The 20,157-nt window shown below is 33.9% G+C and overlaps 1 protein-coding gene across 1 annotated transcript in view; it reads left to right on the plus strand.

The window, feature by feature from the left end:
* Window positions 1–799: 799 nt before the first annotated feature.
* Window positions 800–20,157, plus strand: part of LOC115880085 (limbic system-associated membrane protein-like) — a 548,835-nt gene continuing 529,477 nt past the window's right edge. The window contains exon 1 of the mRNA XM_030897216.1: window positions 800–872. Within this exon, the coding sequence (XP_030753076.1) occupies window positions 800–872 (73 nt within the window). The remainder of the gene's footprint in view (window positions 873–20,157) is intronic.

Here is a 20,157-nt window from a genome sequence, read left to right on the forward strand (position 1 = left end):
TGGCTTTAAGAAAACTTTTGGTTCCTTCAAAACTTTTACATTGGAAAATAAAAATGTATTACACAGAATTTAAATCTCATCGTATTCGATTTTATGTGAAATATATTCCTCTATCAAACGGCATTTAAATGTCAAATTTATAAATATTACCCTAACGAAAACGCTCTCTCTGGCAAATATTTTAAAATATTTAGAGGAGAGGCGCGCCCCTGCCCCTCTGGGGGAAAACGAAGCGAAGGGACAGAAAGAGAATCGTTGATCGCCGCCGAATGCAAATTGCTCGGTGACGACCGCAAAATGAGCAAGATAGCGCGCGCGACGGCCTCCGTTTCAGAAGTCAGAAGAGCTTTTGGCTTGGCGCGCTTTCCACCACAGACCGTCGCTGGATGCGGAACTGGCAACGTCGCGCTGGCAACCACCGAGGCACACTTCGCGAATTCATCGAATGAGCCGGCCGGCCGCCAGTCACATGCGGTCGCGGTTTGCTATTCGCGCCAACTTTGCCGGTTTGAAATGATGCGACACAAAGTCGAACATCGTTTTTTATATCAATCGACAACAAAAGAACGTTCTGACACTTGGCATTTGTTTTGAACTGAATTTTGACGAACTGTCATTATTTTTATGCCGGCGTGATTAATAGCAAATAAACTGTTTACAAAAAATAAACTGTCGTATTTCCTTTTGTATTTCTTGTAATAAGTATATTTTTGTAAATTGTGTAATATAAACTCTTCCTGAGCTTCATGGATTATTGTGATTTCTAGTTTGCGAAGTTTGTTAAGTGTTTTGAATAGACATGGAGTTACTAACTATTCTTATTTGCGTTTTTGTGGACTTTTTTGTCAGTTGCAGTGCCATATTAAGTGGGGGTAAGTGACATAAATTTTATTAATTAAATCTTTTCTGATGCTCTATATTTCAAAAATACAATTACGATTGTTAACAGAGCCTTTTTTGCATTTTTTAACAGGTTTACTTCTAACCACGTGATTTTTCGCGGTATCATAGTTTTTTATTTTCAAATTCTTTGCTTAACCGCTTTTATTCTATTTGATTTTTGCTGGTGCGATAGTTTTCAAAACAATAACAACACATTTTCTAATTATTAATTACCTACTAGTTTAAACTTTAAAAAATATATTATTCCTTGCAATATAATACGACCCAACACCAAATTAGAGCTATATTTTATTCTCTAAGTTAATCAACGTTACGTAAAATTGGAATATCCTTTTTAGTACTTTGAAAATAGTTATTTACATTTTTTTAATAGTTTTACATTGATTTTTCTTGGATAAGTTTTTTTTTGAAAAATCTCACAAATAAGTTCTTCCTCAAAGCACGTGGATTTTGGCGGTTCAAATGCGGCGCGAAAGGCCAAGATCGCTTTTTATGTCAATCGACGACAAAAGAACATTCTGACACTTGGCATTTGTTTTGAACTGAATTTTTATGAACTGTCATTATTTTTATGCGAGCGTGATTAATAGGAAATAAACTGTTTACAAAAAATAAACTGTCGTAGTTGTTTTTGTATTTCTTATAATAAGTATATTTTTGTAAATTGTGTAATAGAAACTCTTGCTGAGCTTGATGGATTATTGTGATTTCTAGTTTGCGAAGTTTGTTAAGTGTTTTGAATAGACATGGAGTTACTAACTATTCTTATTTGCGTTTTTGTGGACTTTTTTGTCAGTTGCAGGTTGCAGTGCCATATTAAGTGGGAGTAAGTGACATAAATTTTATTAATTATATCTTTTCTGATGCTTTATATTTCAAAAAGGAAATTACGATTGTTAACTGAAGTTTTTTTTAAATTTTTTAACAGGTTTACTTCTAACCACCTGATTTTTCGCCGTATAATAGTTTTTTTATTTTCAAATTCTTTGCTTAACCGCTATTATTCTATTTGATTTTTGCTGGTGCGATAGTTTTCAAAACAATAACAACACATTTCCTAATTATTAATTACTAGTTTAAACTTTTAAAAAAATATATAATTCTTTGCAATATAATACGACTCAACACAAATTAGAGCTATATTTTATTTTCTAAGTTAATCAACGTTAAGTAAAATTGGAATATCTTTTTTAGTACTTTGAAAATAGTTATTTATAATTTTTTAATAGTTTTACATTGATTTTTCTTGGATAAGTTTTTTTTGAAAAATCTCACAAATAAGTTTTTCCTCAAAGCACGTGGATTTTGGCGGTTCAAATGCGGCGCGAAAGGCCAAGATCGCTTTTTATGTCCATCGACGACAAAAGAGCGTTCTGACACTTGGCATTTATTTTGAACTGAATTTTTATGAACTGTCATTATTTTTATGCGAGCGTGATTAATAGGAAATAAGCTGTTTATAAAAAATAAACTGTCGTATTTCTTTTTGCATTTCTTGTAATAAGTATATTTTTGTAAATTGTGTAATAGAAACTCGTCCTGAGCTTGATGGATTGTTGTGATTTCTAGTTTGCGAAGTATAAAAATTTGTTAAGTGTTTTGAATAGATATATGGAGTTACTATTCTTATTTGTGTTTTTGTGGACTCTTCTTGCCATTTGTGCATCAAATTTGCTCTTGCAGTATCTTTCGGTATCTTGTTGTATCTCTCAGCTCGTTCTTCTATTAAGAGGTGGATAGGGGGGGGTACTAGATAAGGCGGCTACTCACTACGTGTTACTTGCCAAGTAACTTGACTTGAATAAAACTTGGCAAGTAATTGTCCGAGTTCAAGTAAATTATATACATTACGTGCACCTCGCAAAGTTTCAATTTTTTCGGGAAGTAAAAGTCGTGTTCGCGAGTCGCGGTAGAAGATGGACGAAAGTGGTGATGTGACACCTTTAGCTGCTTTTATAACATTAAGTTGTGGTTATCTTTTACTCAAATATCGAAAAAAGAAACGCAAACAGAGAAGATGGTGGGTAACATCTTTGAATAACAGTAGAGATGGGTGTACAGACCACTCGTACCAGCACCACTTTTCACGCTGCTTTTTAATTGGCTCTTGCAATTACGAAATGTGGCCATGAGAGAGTCTTTTTTTCTTTTTCAACTCATCTAGGGTGACTTCTCAGCCGACTTCTGATGAAAAATTAATGTGCATGCGTTTCCAAGCATCGTATACTCCTTTTCTATTTTTGTGTAGTTTATGTGATGGATCCCAAATAATAGGTTCCTTCTGATAAATATCCAAAAACTGTAGAGTTATTTCATTGGTCCACTCCATATCTATCAATTAAAAATCAAATTTTTAATCACAAACATAACCTCATATGGACTCGAACACACTAAAGACCACGTAATGTAGAGCGCACAAAGAAGTTTCAAAATACTCGACTCGGCGCCTTTGACTTGCGACTGTTTTCCGACCGCCGACGGGAAGTGCAAGTAAATCACCGAATCTATGCAAGTCTTCATATACACTACTTGCTACTTACCAAGTACTTTGCAACTACTCGGCAAGTATCGCGTAGTGAGTAGCCGGCTTTACATTCAACGCGTCTGAAGAAACAATTTTAAGCCGGCTACTCACTACGCGATACTTGCCGAGTACTTGCAAAGTACTTGGTAAGTAGCAAGTAGTGTACAACTTAACAAGTATAGCTAGAGACGTGAGAAATATAAAATAAGAGACGCCCCTCGATGCGCAGTGGACAGCACACAAATTTCCTTTAATCAGATTTGCCGTAGCGTAACTGCATCTCTCTTCCGCCGAATGCGTTCTCTCTCTATCGTGTCGGAGAGAGAAAAACTCAAATTATTTTATTACTTAATCACTTAATCAGATGCTAGATTTAATGCGCTTGAGAAAATACTTGCTACTTGCTACTCTTCTTTTTTTATTCAGTACATTCTATTATACTGGGCATATTCATTGCACGAACACACGAAAATCGGTACCTAAAATCTAAAATACCGACCCGGTAGACAACTAAAAATTTGTTGTTATTTTTTATAGTGATTCAAATTAAAAGAAAATATGAGTTTTGCATTTTAAAAATTGGGAATTTTTATAAAATAACATTTATAATTTTGTTTTGAACACCTTCCAAGGTAATTTTTTTATCAGATTATTGTAAAAGTATAAGGAAAATAAGGAGGGCATCATAAAACTTATGAAAAAAGCTGAAAATTGCGTATCCAACTATTTAAAAGCTTGGATATTTAGCGGCATTATTGAAGTTGGAAGATTTTGTTACATAAGGTTGTGAAATCACTACATATTTCCAATCAGTAATTTTCTGTGAATAATTTAATTAAAGTTTAATTATAGAATTGTCAGTTCAAACGATGAATTAAACTCAAATTAATTACGTACTGAAATCCCGTTAAAGAATATTATTTCAACATCAATTGGTATTTTAATTACCATACCGTTGTTTTATTCTTTACCAAAACAATATATAATATATTTAGATAATACACTACTCAAAACAATAATTATCGCATATTTGAATAAAAGTAATTATTACATATTTCTAAATGAAGCATGCATTTTTCTGCCCTTCTCTTGTGAGTTTTTTTACGATAATTAGGGTACGCACTGACATGTAATTTTTTGTCAGCCGACTATTTAGTTGCAAAAATGAAAAAATACATTCTTATGGAGCCGATCGGCCCAATATTTGATTACATTGCGTAACCTTAGGCTATGCGCTGACAGGCAATTTTTAATCGGCCGACTATTTAGTTGCATATTTGTAACCAATATATTCTTATGGAGTCGCGCTCACATGCAATCAAATAGTCGGGCGATCGACTTCAGAAGTATGTATTGTTTTCACTTTTGCAACAAAATAGTCGGCCGTCTAAAAATTACCGGTTAGCGCGTAAGCTTATTGTATCGAATTTCCCTTCACAGTATCCATACTACACACACCGGAAAAATCTAGGGATATCATTTTATTAAAGTTAAAAATAAATGTTTTGAATAAACAACCACATATTTGTAGGCCGATTCTTTCTACTTCGATTGAAACGAAGTAGTCACACTATAGTTATTTCTAAATTTGGGATATTTGCAGAAGTGTTTGTGCATTTTTTGTCAAATATATAAAAAGCACCCAGCATCAATTGTTCGAATTTAACATGTACTGGCTATGTTTTTATGATAACTGGCCAGAGTTCATTCAAATAACTCTGTTTAGTATTAAACGACATTATGGAGCGTAGACATCTTAACAGAGACGAAATGCTAAGGGCCATGGGTATGCTCGAAGCTGGAATGCGCCAACTCGACGTAGCTAGAGCATTAAATACAACGCAAAGTGTAATATCACGATTAAGTGCACGCTATCGTGAAAGTGGTGATGTTGCTGAAAGGCAAACAGGGCGACATCGCATTACTACCCCTCAGCAAGATCATTTTTTACAATTAAATGCTCGACGCCGACCGACTCTTACAGCACCAGAGCTTAGTTTAATTCTCCAGGAAACACATAATGTAACCTGTTAGTCCTGACACTGTTCGCAATAGATTAAGAGAGGTCAAGTGTAATAAAGGACAAGTTTTAAGAAGTAGACGCCCCTGGAGAGCTCAACCCTTAACGAGAGAAAATCGAGAGGTACGATATTTGTGGGCTCAAGATCATGTTTAGTGGTCGAATGAACAATGAGCCAATGTTCTCTTCACGGATGAGTCACGCTTTGGAATTCATCCGGATTCGAGAAGGCTTAGAGTATGGAGAGAACAGGGAAATTTTATTCGGTTGGATCATGTTCAGGAAGTGCACCCTTATCAAGGTGAAACAGTTATGGTCTGGGGAGGAGTTCAGTTAGGCCGAAAAACCGATCTCGTTTTTCTTGAAAGGTTTCTAACAGGAATCACATATCGTGATTTAATTCTTGAGCCTGTCGTGTGTTTAGATATGCCAATGATTTTGGGAGAAACTTCATTCTCATGCATGACAATGCACGGCCTCATACAGCCAGAGTGGTAAGTGAGTTTATCAATGCTCATCAATTAAACATCTTACCCTGGCCGGCACAATCTCCTGACCTCAACCCCATCGAGCACATATGGGATGCGGTCCAAAGAAGAATTTTGAGAATGGGTATGACTCGTGAAACTCGTAGGGATCTGGTTCGGGCTGTGAATGCAGCGTGGCAGGCTGTACCTCAAGCAGAGATCGACAACCTGATCAGGAGCATGGAGAGATGATGTAGGGCTGTAATGAACAGTAGGGGAGACCATACCCTTTATTAAGTAAAAATGGTTTTGTCTTTTTTTTTAATTCACAGTTTGGAATAAAAAAAAAGGTGTGTATTTTTTTGAGTTCAATAAAAATCTAGGTAAATTTGAAAAATTCGGTAAATTTCGCATTTTTATTTCCAATACGTCCTGTAAACTATTTCTTTATTTTAATTTTATTATATCAGAGATGCAAATAATATAATTACTGACGATGGCTGGATAAAATTGTAATATCCCTAGATTTTTGCGGTGTGTGTATTTAAAATCGTAAGTCAGCAAATTCAAAGTGTCTTGTTTTTCAAATTAATATTTTTTTTTAGAAAATATGCGATAATTGTTTTGAGTAGTTTATATCTGGATTTATATCTGGACATATGTGATTTCATTTATATTTTTCTTCTGTTATACTGAAAAAATATTAGGGCTAATACCTCTTAATATACCGGATGGTGCATCGTCGTTGGAGTATATGAAATATAGGAAATCCTATGCAAATTTTGAACTGTCCAAATATTGGTTCCCCTATTAATTTTTCAGCAAAGTCGTAAATAGTTTTTTTAAATATCTGCGTATGCTGAATACACATGCCAAATTTGAACAATTTTGGACAAACCGATTTTAAGTAAATTAAGATAAACTGCATCTATTTTTCAATTAAAATTGAACTGGTAACAATGCAAAACCAGGGAAATGCTAAAGTACCTTAAGATGACGAATTTTCGATTATGAACTTTTTCGCCTGTCTTTGATCTAGCAAATTTCTCCATCAAATTTCAACTCAATAAATAAAAAGTCCCATATGGTGCGGAGTTTATCTGTGATGATATGTTAAAATTTAATTATAATCTCATCTCCCTGAAAGATTTCCTGGTACGCTTCTGATCAAAGAGCAACTTTCTATGACACGTCTGTACGTATGCGTTCCTGAAATATTCAGTAAATGCACCGACGGAGGAACCACTTGTGGCGAATGCGGTATGATTATTATGCATAGGATTCGGCTCGTTGGATAAATATCTTCTACCTGTAGCGGAGCGAGGAATTGTTTCGCTTTACGAAGTTCCTGGAAAGATAATTTGTTGTGCATTCTGCGGCAGGATATAAAGTAAGGCACGTAAGCTAACATTGTTTTTATTTAAAGTAAGTTTAGACTCAAGTTAAACTAACCTTTTTAACCTATCTCTACATTACCGTAAGTTTATTGCGATATATATGAATGGAGATATTGGATACTTATTTCTTTTATAAATCAGAATATTACACGTGTACCCATTTATTTTTCTCCTTGTTTTATACTAGTAAATTCTTACGTCCTAAAATTCGCAGCCAATATTCGGAAAAATTAAATCAGTTTCAATATTGCCGCCCCCATATTTTAAATTATGCGAATTTTCAAAATATTAAAACAACTTTCTATCAATCTTTCTGCCTCTGTTTTTTTTTGAAATCGCCCAATAACAATAATATTCAATATTCGTAATTCGCGTGCATATGAACCTACCTTCAGAACGAGCAATAACGTGATTTTTAAACTATACTGTTGACTAACAGCATAGAATAATGTAGTTACCACAAAACTACATTATTCTATGCAGTGGCGGATACAGGGGGAGGGCCCATGGGCCCCCCCCTAAAGTCTGTGAATTGTGTAAAATATTAGGCTTTTGCGTTAAAAATGGCGCCCTAAAAAGCATATTCTACATTGCTTTTCATTTTGGCTCCCCCTAAAATAAATTCCTGTATCCGCCCCTGATTCTATGCTAATAGTTTCATGATTTTTTAATACCGGTGATTCGGGTGATTTAAAGTTGTGATTTGATCACTATTTTCAATCTGTTACATAGCTAGGTTAATGTATCCTGTCGAGACGTGACTATTCATTCACTTACTGGTTAGTACTTGGTAGTTACTTATAAAAAATAAAAGCTTTCAGTTATTGTATAGTTTGTCCCCGGATCGTTTTTACAAGAGGAAACACTCTTTTATTATCAACTTTTTGAGAGAGATTATTTGTTCTAAAAAGATTAATATCGTTTTTACATTTCGAAATTTCCATACCGTTTTAGAGAAAAATAAAAAAAAATATAAAATTTCCGTTGAATTTTTCAAATGGGTTTCCGGTTGAATTTTGTAAAAAAAAAGAATTTATATGGTAACTAGCGTGTACCCGCGACTTCGTTCGCGTGGAATTAATCATTTGTAATGGTAATCAGGGGCGGATACAGGAATTTATTTTAGGGGGCCGAAATAAAATGTAATGTAGAATATGCTTTTTATAGCGCAATTTTTAACCCAAAAGCCTAATATTTAACCCAGTTTATAGATTTGAGGGGGGCCTTGGCTCCATGGGCCCCCTCTGTATCCGACACTGATGGTGATTATAAAGCAAAGCAAGAATTTCCATTAACATACAAACTGGATAAAATTTTATAAATTATGCGTGTCCAAGCATTTTCCCGAAAGACTAACCGTTTTTTAAATAATAAATATTGCAATATTTGAGGGGCGTTTTCACCCTCTTGGAATTTGAGATTCGAGAAACCCCTCCCTATCGAACCTCTACACCCCACAGTCAATCCGTTTGCCAAAAATCAGCTTATTAATCAATATTTGAGGGGTGGTTTCACCCCCTTAGTATTGGAGTTTCGAAAAATCCCTTCTATCAAACATCTATACCCTAAAGCACAGCCTAAAGTCAATCCGTTTTCCAAAAATCAGCTTTTTACGTCAAGCGCTTTAAGCAGGATCGTGATTAATCAATGACCAGATTTTTCGAAACACCCTGTATAAATATTTAAAATATCTTAAAATATGTAAAAAAACAAAATAAAATATACCTGTTTAGGCGTTTTTTCAACCTTGACCTTTTTTTAAATAAAAAATATTGTAATATTTGAGGGGTGGTTTCACCGCCTTGGAACTGGAATTTCGAAAAATCCCTTCTTGTCGAACCTCTATACCCTAGAATCAACCTGTATGCCAAAATTGAGTTATTATTACGTTGAGTGGTTTAAGCAGGATCGTGATTAATCAGTGAGTCAGTCACTTTAGGATTTTATATATTAGTATAGATCCTCGTACCTATTATTTCATTTTCATTCTTTGCTAGATGGTTATTATTAATTTTAAACCAAACTAAAGTAAAATAGTAATTTTTGATTAAAGTCATATTTTTTGCTGTAGTAATATGTTAAAGAAGCATAAACTTTATTTACTTCAATGTTCAAGGGTGATACTAGTTATCGGAAAGGTTGATATTTTAACAATTTCTATTCCACATTTTTGGTAATAGTGCGTGGAAACTAAATTAAACAAACTAAATAATTAGATATAAACAAACGAAGGTAAATCTAAAAATTGTGATGGAATAATTATTATTTTGTTGGCGCTTTCCGGGATAAGTAGGTATAATAGTTAATTTTTGACGATTCGGGACAACTTACCTATCTCCGTGATTTGTCCGGATTTAGATAACCCTATCCGCCGGACGATTAGTTACCCTATCTACAGGAGCCAATAATAAAATCAAAACACTATTTTTCTGCCATTTTGTACTAGTGGTTGGTTCCTGACCCAATGTTTATACAACAAACTACCTATTATTTTTACCAGTGAATCACCCCTTAAAGATTTTCGCAGTTGTTTTGAACTCTTCTGTATAATCTATTACATTATTTAAGTTATTTTAATGTACTTCGGTTTGAGATAACTACTTACGGCTGAATTGCACATAGTGGTGTTTCACACACATGTGGTCGATTCCATATTTTCCATCCGTCAACTACAGGAAAAAGTAAAAGAGCAACAGTCTAAACTTTATGTTGCATTCATAGATCTAACAAAAGCCTTCGCCTCTGTGAACAGAGATGCGCTTTGGGCAATTATGAAAAAGTTTGGAGTACCCAATGAATTTCTTACAGTGTGTAAAAGCCTCCATAACAACAAAAAGTCAAGAGTGTCACATCATGGATCACTGAGCGACCCATTCCTAACAAATACAGGAGTAGACAGGGATGTGTCTTAGCGCCTCTCTTATTCAACATATTCATGGCAGCGCTCTCAATTATAGTGGACAGCAAACTGCAGGAGGGAGGATTGAGCATTAGATACAGATATGACGGCGGTCTGTTCAACATAAAAAGACTCAGGGCAAAAACACGTACCTACAAAATTTATCACAGAACTTCAATACATTGACGACTGCGCTCTAGTTGCAAACACGGTACAACAATTGCAAGAAATGTTGAACACATACCTGGGCATACGAGGCTTTGGGCTTTAAGCTAAACATCGACAAAACTAAAATCATGTGCATTCCCCCGGAAGATTACAACAATGCTATAAAAATCGGAGAAGCACTATTGGAATATGTGCCGGAATTCAATTACCTTGGCAGTTTGATTTCGGAAAAGGCCAATATTGATTCTGAAATTCAGCACAGGATTAGTAGCGCCTCAAGAGCATTCTGGAAATTAAAAGACAGGGTTTTCTACAATCATGCCTTGAGTACAAAAACAAAAGTTGCAGTGTACCGAGCAATTATAATCCCCACCATGTTATATGGGAGTGAAACCTGGGTGCCGATGCCGTACCGCCGACACATGAACGCATTAAACAAGTTGCAACAGAGACACCTTAGACAACTCTTAAGAATCCGGTGGTTCCATTATGTCTTAAACATATCGGTCCTTGAAAAAGCTAACTGTGAGAGTATTGAAGTCATGGTCACAAAATCCCGCTTAAGATGGTCTGGTCACGTATGCAGAATGCAAGAAAACCGCATACCAAAATCTCTGCTTTATGGTGAGCTTGTAGACGGTAAGAGGAGGCCCGGTGGACAACTGAAAAGGTACAAGGACATTTTCCACGAAAACTTAAAGGGGATTAACATGCAGAACATAGAGTGGGAAAAAGCTGCTCACAATAGAACTCAATGGAGAAGAGTTGTAAACTCAGTTAACAGCGACAACCAAAAAGTAAAGAGGCAACAAAGCAATGAGATTTTTGAATGTCCGGAGTGCGATAGGCAGATAACATCACGTATCGGGCTTTTTAGTCACAGAAAAGCTCATGAAAGAAAACGCCTTGCGTGACCATCTTCTTTATGTGTGTCGAATATTCGTCAGCGAGTAACGGCTGTATGTATGTATGTACATAGTGGTGTACGAATCATATTAGTATGTATATTTTCATAAGAAAGAACACTTTTCACTATTGTGTAAATAGCAAGCACATATATAACATAAGTTTACCTTCCGCAACACATATGAATCTACATCTATTTTTAGTGAAAGTGAGGTTGTCCAATGAAAATGCGTGCATTGGTGCGTTTGATAAGTGGTTACCATATCGTGAGATTTCCATACTTGGATTGCTAAAGTTGTTATAGATTTTTGTGAAGATTCTGTGGATCCGTTCATTATGCCTGTTAAGACGCTTCTTAGAGTCATTCCAGATTTGAAGGTAATTTTAATATTATATTTTTTGCGTATTAGTCTATTGATCTTTTCTTGTTCTTTTGATGTTCATTTTGCATATGGAATAGTCTGGAGTAAGAGAATTTTCTTCAGGCTGGTGTACCAATGAGTCAGCCTTACAATTCGATATTATTTTGTTCAAGAACTATTTTTCTAATATCAACGAATATGTTGATATTTATTTAAAGATTAAATTGTCCATGAAAACAACTGGCATTTGCTTTGAACCACCCTGTATAATCTGTTACATTATTTAACTTATTTTATTGTACTTTTGTTTGTTCTCCAGTATTTCAATTGCACATGATGGCGTATGAATCATATGTATATTTTAATAAGAAAGAGCACTTTCCACTTTTGCAAATGGTAAGCACATAACATAGCTTCCCTACCGCAACACATATATGAATCTGCATCTATTTTTTAGGGAAAGAAGCCGAGGCTTTCCTAGAATTTACGGCCCCCTATTATATTCGAATAAACGACGTAAAACAAACGGCTGTGTGGAAGGGGGCGACCGCCCCGCCCGAAACACTTCCGCCGCATTACATAACACTTAAGGAGATTCGTGGGGGGCAGGAATATCGTTTTATTCGCAAGCCGTTATTAGAAAAATATACATATAAGGCAAAAGGCAGGGTTGGGTACGTAGTAAAATGAATAGATTTAATAATAATTACAGTGTGAATGAAAAACTCCGAATTCTATATATTAGTACAAAAACTTAATATAGAGTCTTCCGAACTCTATATTAGGTTTTTGGTTTGTGAATTCCACTTCAATTTTTATACATAATATAGGGGTAATGGTAAAGCACATTTTCAAAATATTTTTGTCGGCATACAGGGTGATTCAAACATATTTTCAAACCAAAGTTGTATATTTTTAAATGGAATATTTTGGTTTTACTCGTAAATGGAATATTTTGGTTTTCAAACCAAAGTTCTATATTTTTAAATGGAACTAAATATACTGCTTGTTTAAATCCTTCCTAAAATTCTAAAAGCGAAGAATTTATTTAGGGAGTACCTACTATACGGGAGCGTCTCAAAAGTGGCTCACCCTTATAACTTTTTTATTTTTTTAGTTAAAAACGAGATTTGGTAGGTTAGAATAAGGAATGATTGATGCATTCGATTGTTTTTGGTCACTTTCTGTTTAACCGCAAAAGACTACAAGTTTTGATTTTTAAATGGCACCCCCCGTATTTTTTTACTTTATTCGATAGAAAATGCCACTCAATCATATCATACGTCAACTTTTGACATTTTCGCATATGGTTTATTTGAAATTATAACTTGCGGTTCGTAACAAAAATTTGACTTGAAATACCAAGTGTGAGGTATCAAATTATTCGTAAAAAATGCTTTTTCCAAATATGCTAATGAGCCACCCTCGTTCCATTTGAAAAAATTGAGATATAATTAAAAATACGATTTAAGACTTTTCTAATTGGCCAAGACACTAAAAACATTATACGATTAAATCTATTTTTCCAAGGCTCCTTGATGAAGAATTAGTGTTTTTAATATGGCCATGGCACTCTCTAGATTGAATCTTTAAATACAATTTTTACTAAGCCAGAATGTCAAAAATTAACATATGATATGTCATTCTATTCAAAATGTAATTTTCTATCGAATAAAGTAAAAAAATACGGAGGGTGCCATTTAAAAATCAAAACTTGTAGTCATTTCCGGTTAAACAGGAAGTGACCAAAAACAATTGAATGCGTCAATCAATCCTAATTTATGTCATATACTAACACACCAAAACTCGCTTTTTTATCTGAAAAAATAAAAAAGTTATAGGGTTGAGCGACTTTTGAGACGCACCCGGTATAATAGTGTATTCGGTATACCCAAATTTGCAATTTTGTTTGATGACAGAGCGTGTCAAAACTAAATATAGTATTTTTCTCCACTATTTTAAATGGAACACTCTGAATTTTGTATCATAATCGAACAAGGTTTTGTTTTATCTTTTTTGCTTTTGTTTCAATACCTAAAATCGATATTTAATGAGAAAATTGTGTTTTAAAACCGCTTCTGATTCTGATTCAGCATTCAAGTCACTCAGCGAATTAGAAGTTTATTTTATTATATCTTTTGCTCAGCTGACAATATTTATTCTACGTTTTAAAAAAAAATTGAGATATCGAAAACAAAATCATCTAAGTCCAATCATCGAATAAAACTACTTTATTATGTTATGTTATTTATTGCTATTTATTATGTTATGTTATTTATTGCTATTTATTATGTTATGTTATTTATTGTTTTTAGACTAAAACAGAGACATTCTAATAAATAACACAACACTGGAAATAGTAGAAGAATATATATATTTGGAACAACTAATACACAGCTCGGGATCTCTACTACCAGAAATCAACAGAAGAATTAAGTTAGCGTGGAAGACTCATGGAAGAATCTCAATCATATTCAAATCTAGAATGCCACTTTATCTAAAGAAGAAAACATTCGACCAATGTGTACTTAGTTCTAGTCATGACCTATGCATATGCATGCGAAACCTGGACACTTAAAATGGACATCATAAGGAAACTGCAGGTCAAACAACGCTCCATGAACGAAATTTGGTGGGAATAATTAAGAGATACCGTAAAAGAATAGAGTGGATACGACAAAAGACCCAGGTATATATATAGATGTTACCTATAAAGTCAAATCTCTCAAGTGGCAATGGGCAGGACACCTGACAAGAAGGACGGACAACGGATAACGGACAACGGACCACAACAATTACAGCATGGTACCCACGAGGATAGATATAGATAGATCTAGAGGAAGACCCAACCTGAGATGAGACCATGATATTAGGAAATTAGCAGGGATAACTTGGGCCCGCATAGACCATAATAGACAACAATGGGCCCATACTACAAAGAGAGTATGTGAGGGAGGCAATAACCATAATTGGAAATGGTTGGATAAGCTGAAAACGATGGCGATGTTGATATTAAAGATGCAAGCTATGAGTTATGCGACCATTTCAATCCCAATAAGTCATATCACCAATTTACGCTGTAGTTGTAAAAAAATTATATAAGTGGCTCAGTCGGTAGGATTGCACGGTTACACTTCATTAAAAATTCTACATGGATTTTTAATCCGTAAGTGCAAAATAAAATAGTTATTTTTTGTATACACCGCTGCGTTAATCCAACGCAACGACGTAGACCAACTTGCGAGCGGTATTTTACTGGTTATAACCCACAAAATTCTGGATGTTGATGAATTTAGAAGTATGCTTTGGAATTAAATAAAACAAGATCTTTTTGCAAAATACTACTTATATTCTAACTTATACTAATACAATTGGCTGGCTGTGACAGTCTTGACTATATAAGGTTAGATACAATGTAACTGGGATACTTAAATTTTCATCTGCTTCTGTTGGTTCGTTGGTTGGAAGAAAGGCCTCACCCTCTTCGCTGCACTCGTCCGCTGGTGGGTAGCGTAACTGTTCGGCTAACGTTGGAGAGCTTGTGAGACTCCACCAGTCTCAGTGCGTGAGCTACTTATGGGGAGGATCAATTCTCGTATCTTCCTAGAAGATAATAAACAGCAGTATGGCTATTCGAAATAATGTTTAAGTACCCAGTTATGTGGTAGTGTTCAACAATACCAAGTCGACTGTCTGTTGTGGCCAATAAAATGTACAATGACAGTAAATTAAAATTTAGATCAAAGGTATAGTTATTTACCTTAACAATATTTAAATTAAATCTAATTACTACTAATAAGAATAAAAATTAAAGCTAGCTTTAAAATTAAAATTAAAATTGATCAATTTTAAAATACAAAAGCCGAAAGGCATCAGAAACAAATTGGTATTTAACCAATAAATTGTTAGTCTTCTCTAAAAGCCAACCAATAAAAAAATTATGAATAACAGACAAAATTCTACTATCAACTTGAAAATTTAATAGTAATAAGTAAATTTAATAAAATTTTAATTTAATTGAATAAATTTTGAAATCTGGCTATAACCGTTTAAATCAAGTTAAGAATTAAATAGTTCGTCCAAATTATTTTAAAAATAGGTAAAGATAAAATGTATCTCCCTCTCTCTGTCTCTCTCTCTAAAAAATGTAAAATCAATTTAATAAAAAAAATATCAAGACCACTACCACACTACAGGTACGATTCTATTAGATAAATTTTAAAAAAACGTGGTTCCATCAGACAATTATTTATTGCTTTGCACGTGCTAAAAAACAAAATCCAAAAAAAATGCAATACGAAGAGACGATGATTTAAATTATAAAAAAAAATATTATTAATAAGAAATTAATTGACAGATAAGGCGAGAAAAAAAAACTAGAAAAATCTTATCTGTCGAGGAGTCAAACGAGAAAAATAACCACTACAGGGTCCAGGTATGGAGAAGCCACCCTCTGGCAAGTAAAGTTTTTTTCAAAGATGACTATAGTCGTTAATAATGAAATTATAAAAGCTTTACTTACCAAAGGCCTGCTTTTCCTGGGATCTTCCTGATCGTACTCCTGCAGCAGTTGGTTCTCTCGGACAGCCTGACTCTGTATCGAACACCTGTCTGTGTTCCTGTTCCACGTTGTGGCGTCTCCGTATATTATATATAGGTAGAAAAAATAAGACAATAATTAGTTATTTATAACTCGAAAGATAGACTAGAAAACTATCTTACGATACGTCTAAGCACGTGCTCTTATGAGAAAAAACTGTAGCTATATGATATATAAAAAACAATTGAAAAAAAACAATAGGTAGCCTTATATTAAGGCTACTAAAAAGCACTGAAATAATTGCTGAAAATAAATTGTTAAATAGAACCAGATAGTAAAATCAAATAAAATCGTACCTTCAGCATGCAATCTTGAAGAAAAAATAAAATATCAAACAAATTGGAATAATGACCAAATGACCAGAGCAGAGATAAGAAGAGAAGAAGACAAAATTTTAAAATTTTTAGTTTTATATTAACCATACCCCTTCTCCCGAAAATCTTGACATATCAGATCGAATTAAAAATAGTCATGCGTTGTTAAACTAATTCTCGGTAAAATTTCAACTACTAATAAAAATAATACTTAACGACTCCTTACATACCTTAAAAATCAAGGAAACAATTGCATCTTAATCAATTAGCACTGATAACAAGGAAAATTCACTTAACCTCTGTTAAAAATAAACAAATGAATCTCAAACAGTAGGTAGGCAACCAAAAATTGCAACTATTGTATTATGAATTGCCTAAAACAATCTACGGTGTTTTACAGTCTGCAGTATTTTGTACACCGTACCATTTGGTGTAATTTGGTACTCCATGGATTCTCGTGATGGATGGCACGATCCATGAAAAGAGCAACTTAATTTATAATCGTTGAACAAAAACATATTTAAATCCAAATAATAAGTTCAACTTTGCTAAGTACCATTGAGAATTATTAAAGAACGATAAAAAATATATTTTCAATTAATCAATCAATAATATATATACTGATTATATATTAACATAATAATAATAAATATAATATTAAATTATATATATACGATAATCATCATAAACAATTGATTAACGAATTGAACGTTTATCTAATTCTAGTATCCGACGCACAACATCCAACGGGGAAAAAGTATGGTACTGGAAGGCCGAGTGTCGATGCGAGTAAAATTGCAAACTGTAAAAACCTCGTTTAAAAGTAAAATAATCCGAAGGCAAGCACAACGAAAATAAATTTTCGTTACATGGTAAAACAAATTTGCCTAACGGAAAAAAATGTTTGGGACGTTTTTTCTCATTCCATTTTTTTAAATTTACAAAAAATAATAAACATATAGTAATATATTATAAAATAGTATATCACAGATACCTTAATGTAGCTACCCAAATTTGTCACTAACTAACAGTTTTACTCTTTTATATATACGGAAATACTCTCACGGATACTACTGGAGTGAATTTAATAAAATAAAAATATGTGACCTTTATACATCCCTGCGCATAAGAGGGTGAAAAGCCTCGTATAACCGCTACGAGCCGTAAAATATTCATACGCGGATCTAATAGGCGATATTTCGGAACATAAAAACCGATAAAATTTAACGTCGCTCGCTTTTCAGCCGACATCTTGTTAATAACGAAACATTTTCCTTTTTTGCAGAATAAATATTGTAAGATCATGAAACTTCACTTGTTGTTAATATTTTATAAGGTATGTTTATCCCTAACTAAATTAATGATATTAAAAGAATATCGGAGCTTCATTATCTTTATTAATTTGAACTTCAGATAAGTAGCGGGTAGTCAACTGAGAAAGGACGCCGGCCGGCGCGGCGCGGCGCGTGCGCCGCCCCCGGTTGTATCTCAGAAACTACTTATCGTATAACCGTGGTATAACTTTGGGGAAAACATTCTAGTAAGTAAATCGACCAAGAAAAATTGCTGGAAATTATTTTCAAGGTCGAAAAATGTCCGCTAGGGCGTATCTGTGATGGCCAATCAGAAAACAGGATTTTTCTGAAAATTACGCAGGTGAAGAGGTATTTTAAATATTGCTACTGTAGTTAATGGGAAACTTGTAATTTTTATGGTATATCGTATTTTGCTCTTATCTCTATGCCGATTTAAACAAACTAGGGCTTGTTTAAAAGAGCTTTCCTTCCTTAATGATCTCCGGTATAAATTTTGTCATGATTTCTTCATGGTAGCTAGAGGGCGCTGTTTGACATCATAGCAGATATTGCGGGTTTGCATAAAAAAAAATAAATAGCAGTCTATGTTTCTTTTTGCACAGTTATATAGAGCACATTTCCATATATCAGCGCAAACCGCAACTTTCTATCTTCTCTCTAACGGGAGGTATTAAGAAAATAAATCATATTAGGCTGTCGCCTATGATTATAAGGTCTACAAATTATATTAGTAGGCTAGGAAACAAAAAGAAGTAAATTGGTCACGTCAAAATATCAAAACATACATTTTAATTTAATTTTAATGCCATTTAATTGTTATTTATCCCTGTTCGTTCTTGATTCGACCCCATAAATAAAAATCCAGGCATATTGAATCCGATAACCTAGCTGGCCATGGAAATATGCCGCTCCAACGCCTCTATCTACTAAAGTAAGTGGTATCCAAGAAGCTCCACACATTCATAGTAAAATACGCGGCACAATTGCACCATCATGCTGCAATTTCATCATGATGGATCCCCTAACAAAATTGGCAATTCATCTCTTAGAAATTATGGATAGTTTATTTCATTCAGATGATTAAAAAAGTCCAATCATACCCCATCCTAGAATTCGTTCCCAAACATTTACCGACCAACGGTCTTGATGCTGAACTACTTGCATCAAGGGTAAATTTGGACCAGTCAGTAGTGCATATTGTTGAAATTCGCACCTTCGCTTCGGTGCTATATGAAAAGTGACCCGAGCGATATAAACTTCATAATATAATAATAAATAACACAAACAACAGGTAAAGCATGAAAACAAGTTAAATCAAGGATGAACTTGGATTAATAACGAAATGACTTTATATGAAATAAACTCCTAGTTTTCGGCCATACGAAATTCGGACGTTTTCTGTTAAAAGCCATAGATATGGCGGCAAAACATTCCTAGAAATTTTAATAAAATTATTGATTGTCCGACTTTCGGACATTTAAATCTGGCAACTACCTACGTATACCAATACCTGACTTCATTGTTTCACATATTTGTACAGGGTGGGTCAAATTCGACGCTTTTAAATGCAAACATCCTTTTCTATAGGAGATAAAAAGGAGAGACAAAAACTAATGCCGGTGTCTGGAGCTCAATTTTTGTTAAAAACATGATGGTGAAAACCGCATATCGATATCTGTTACCGTTTCGGAGTTACGGGGTGTTTTTCAAAAATATGCATTTTTAACAAATCGCTGTAACTTTTGTGCTATGGAAAATTTTGTATTTTTATGAAAACATTTCCAAAGCACCTTTTTACGTAGAATTTAATGGTTTAAGTATAATTTTTTTAAAATTAATAATTTAAGAATTATCAACAGAAAATTTGATTTCTTATATGAGACACCCTGTATATTTTTAATTTATTGAAAAGAATTTAAAATTACCTTTCCAAAAATATAACACACTTGATATTTTGTTCGATTCCTCTTCGAGATATAGAGTATATAAAAATTCGCCCGCTTTAATTAAGTAGGCTTTGAACGGCACCAGCTGTACCTAATGCAAAAAAATTCTAGCTGTGAGAATCAATTAAAACGAAAATAATATTTGCTATGAGAGATGCAGAATTTTATAACAATTTAAAATATATTTAACCAACATCAACACATTTAAACTATATCTAATAACAATAACGTCTTCTGTTATATCGACCATCTTCTGTTATGGACATACGGGGCCGATTTCTTGCGGAATTTATTAACTCAGTGGGGGTGAAAGATACCCTCTCATAACTGCTAAG

Source organism: Sitophilus oryzae, unplaced genomic scaffold, assembly GCF_002938485.1.
Source record: "Sitophilus oryzae breed Bouriz unplaced genomic scaffold, Soryzae_2.0 scaffold_1614_pilon_pilon, whole genome shotgun sequence".
In the NCBI taxonomy this organism is placed as follows: Eukaryota; Metazoa; Arthropoda; class Insecta; order Coleoptera; family Curculionidae; genus Sitophilus; species Sitophilus oryzae.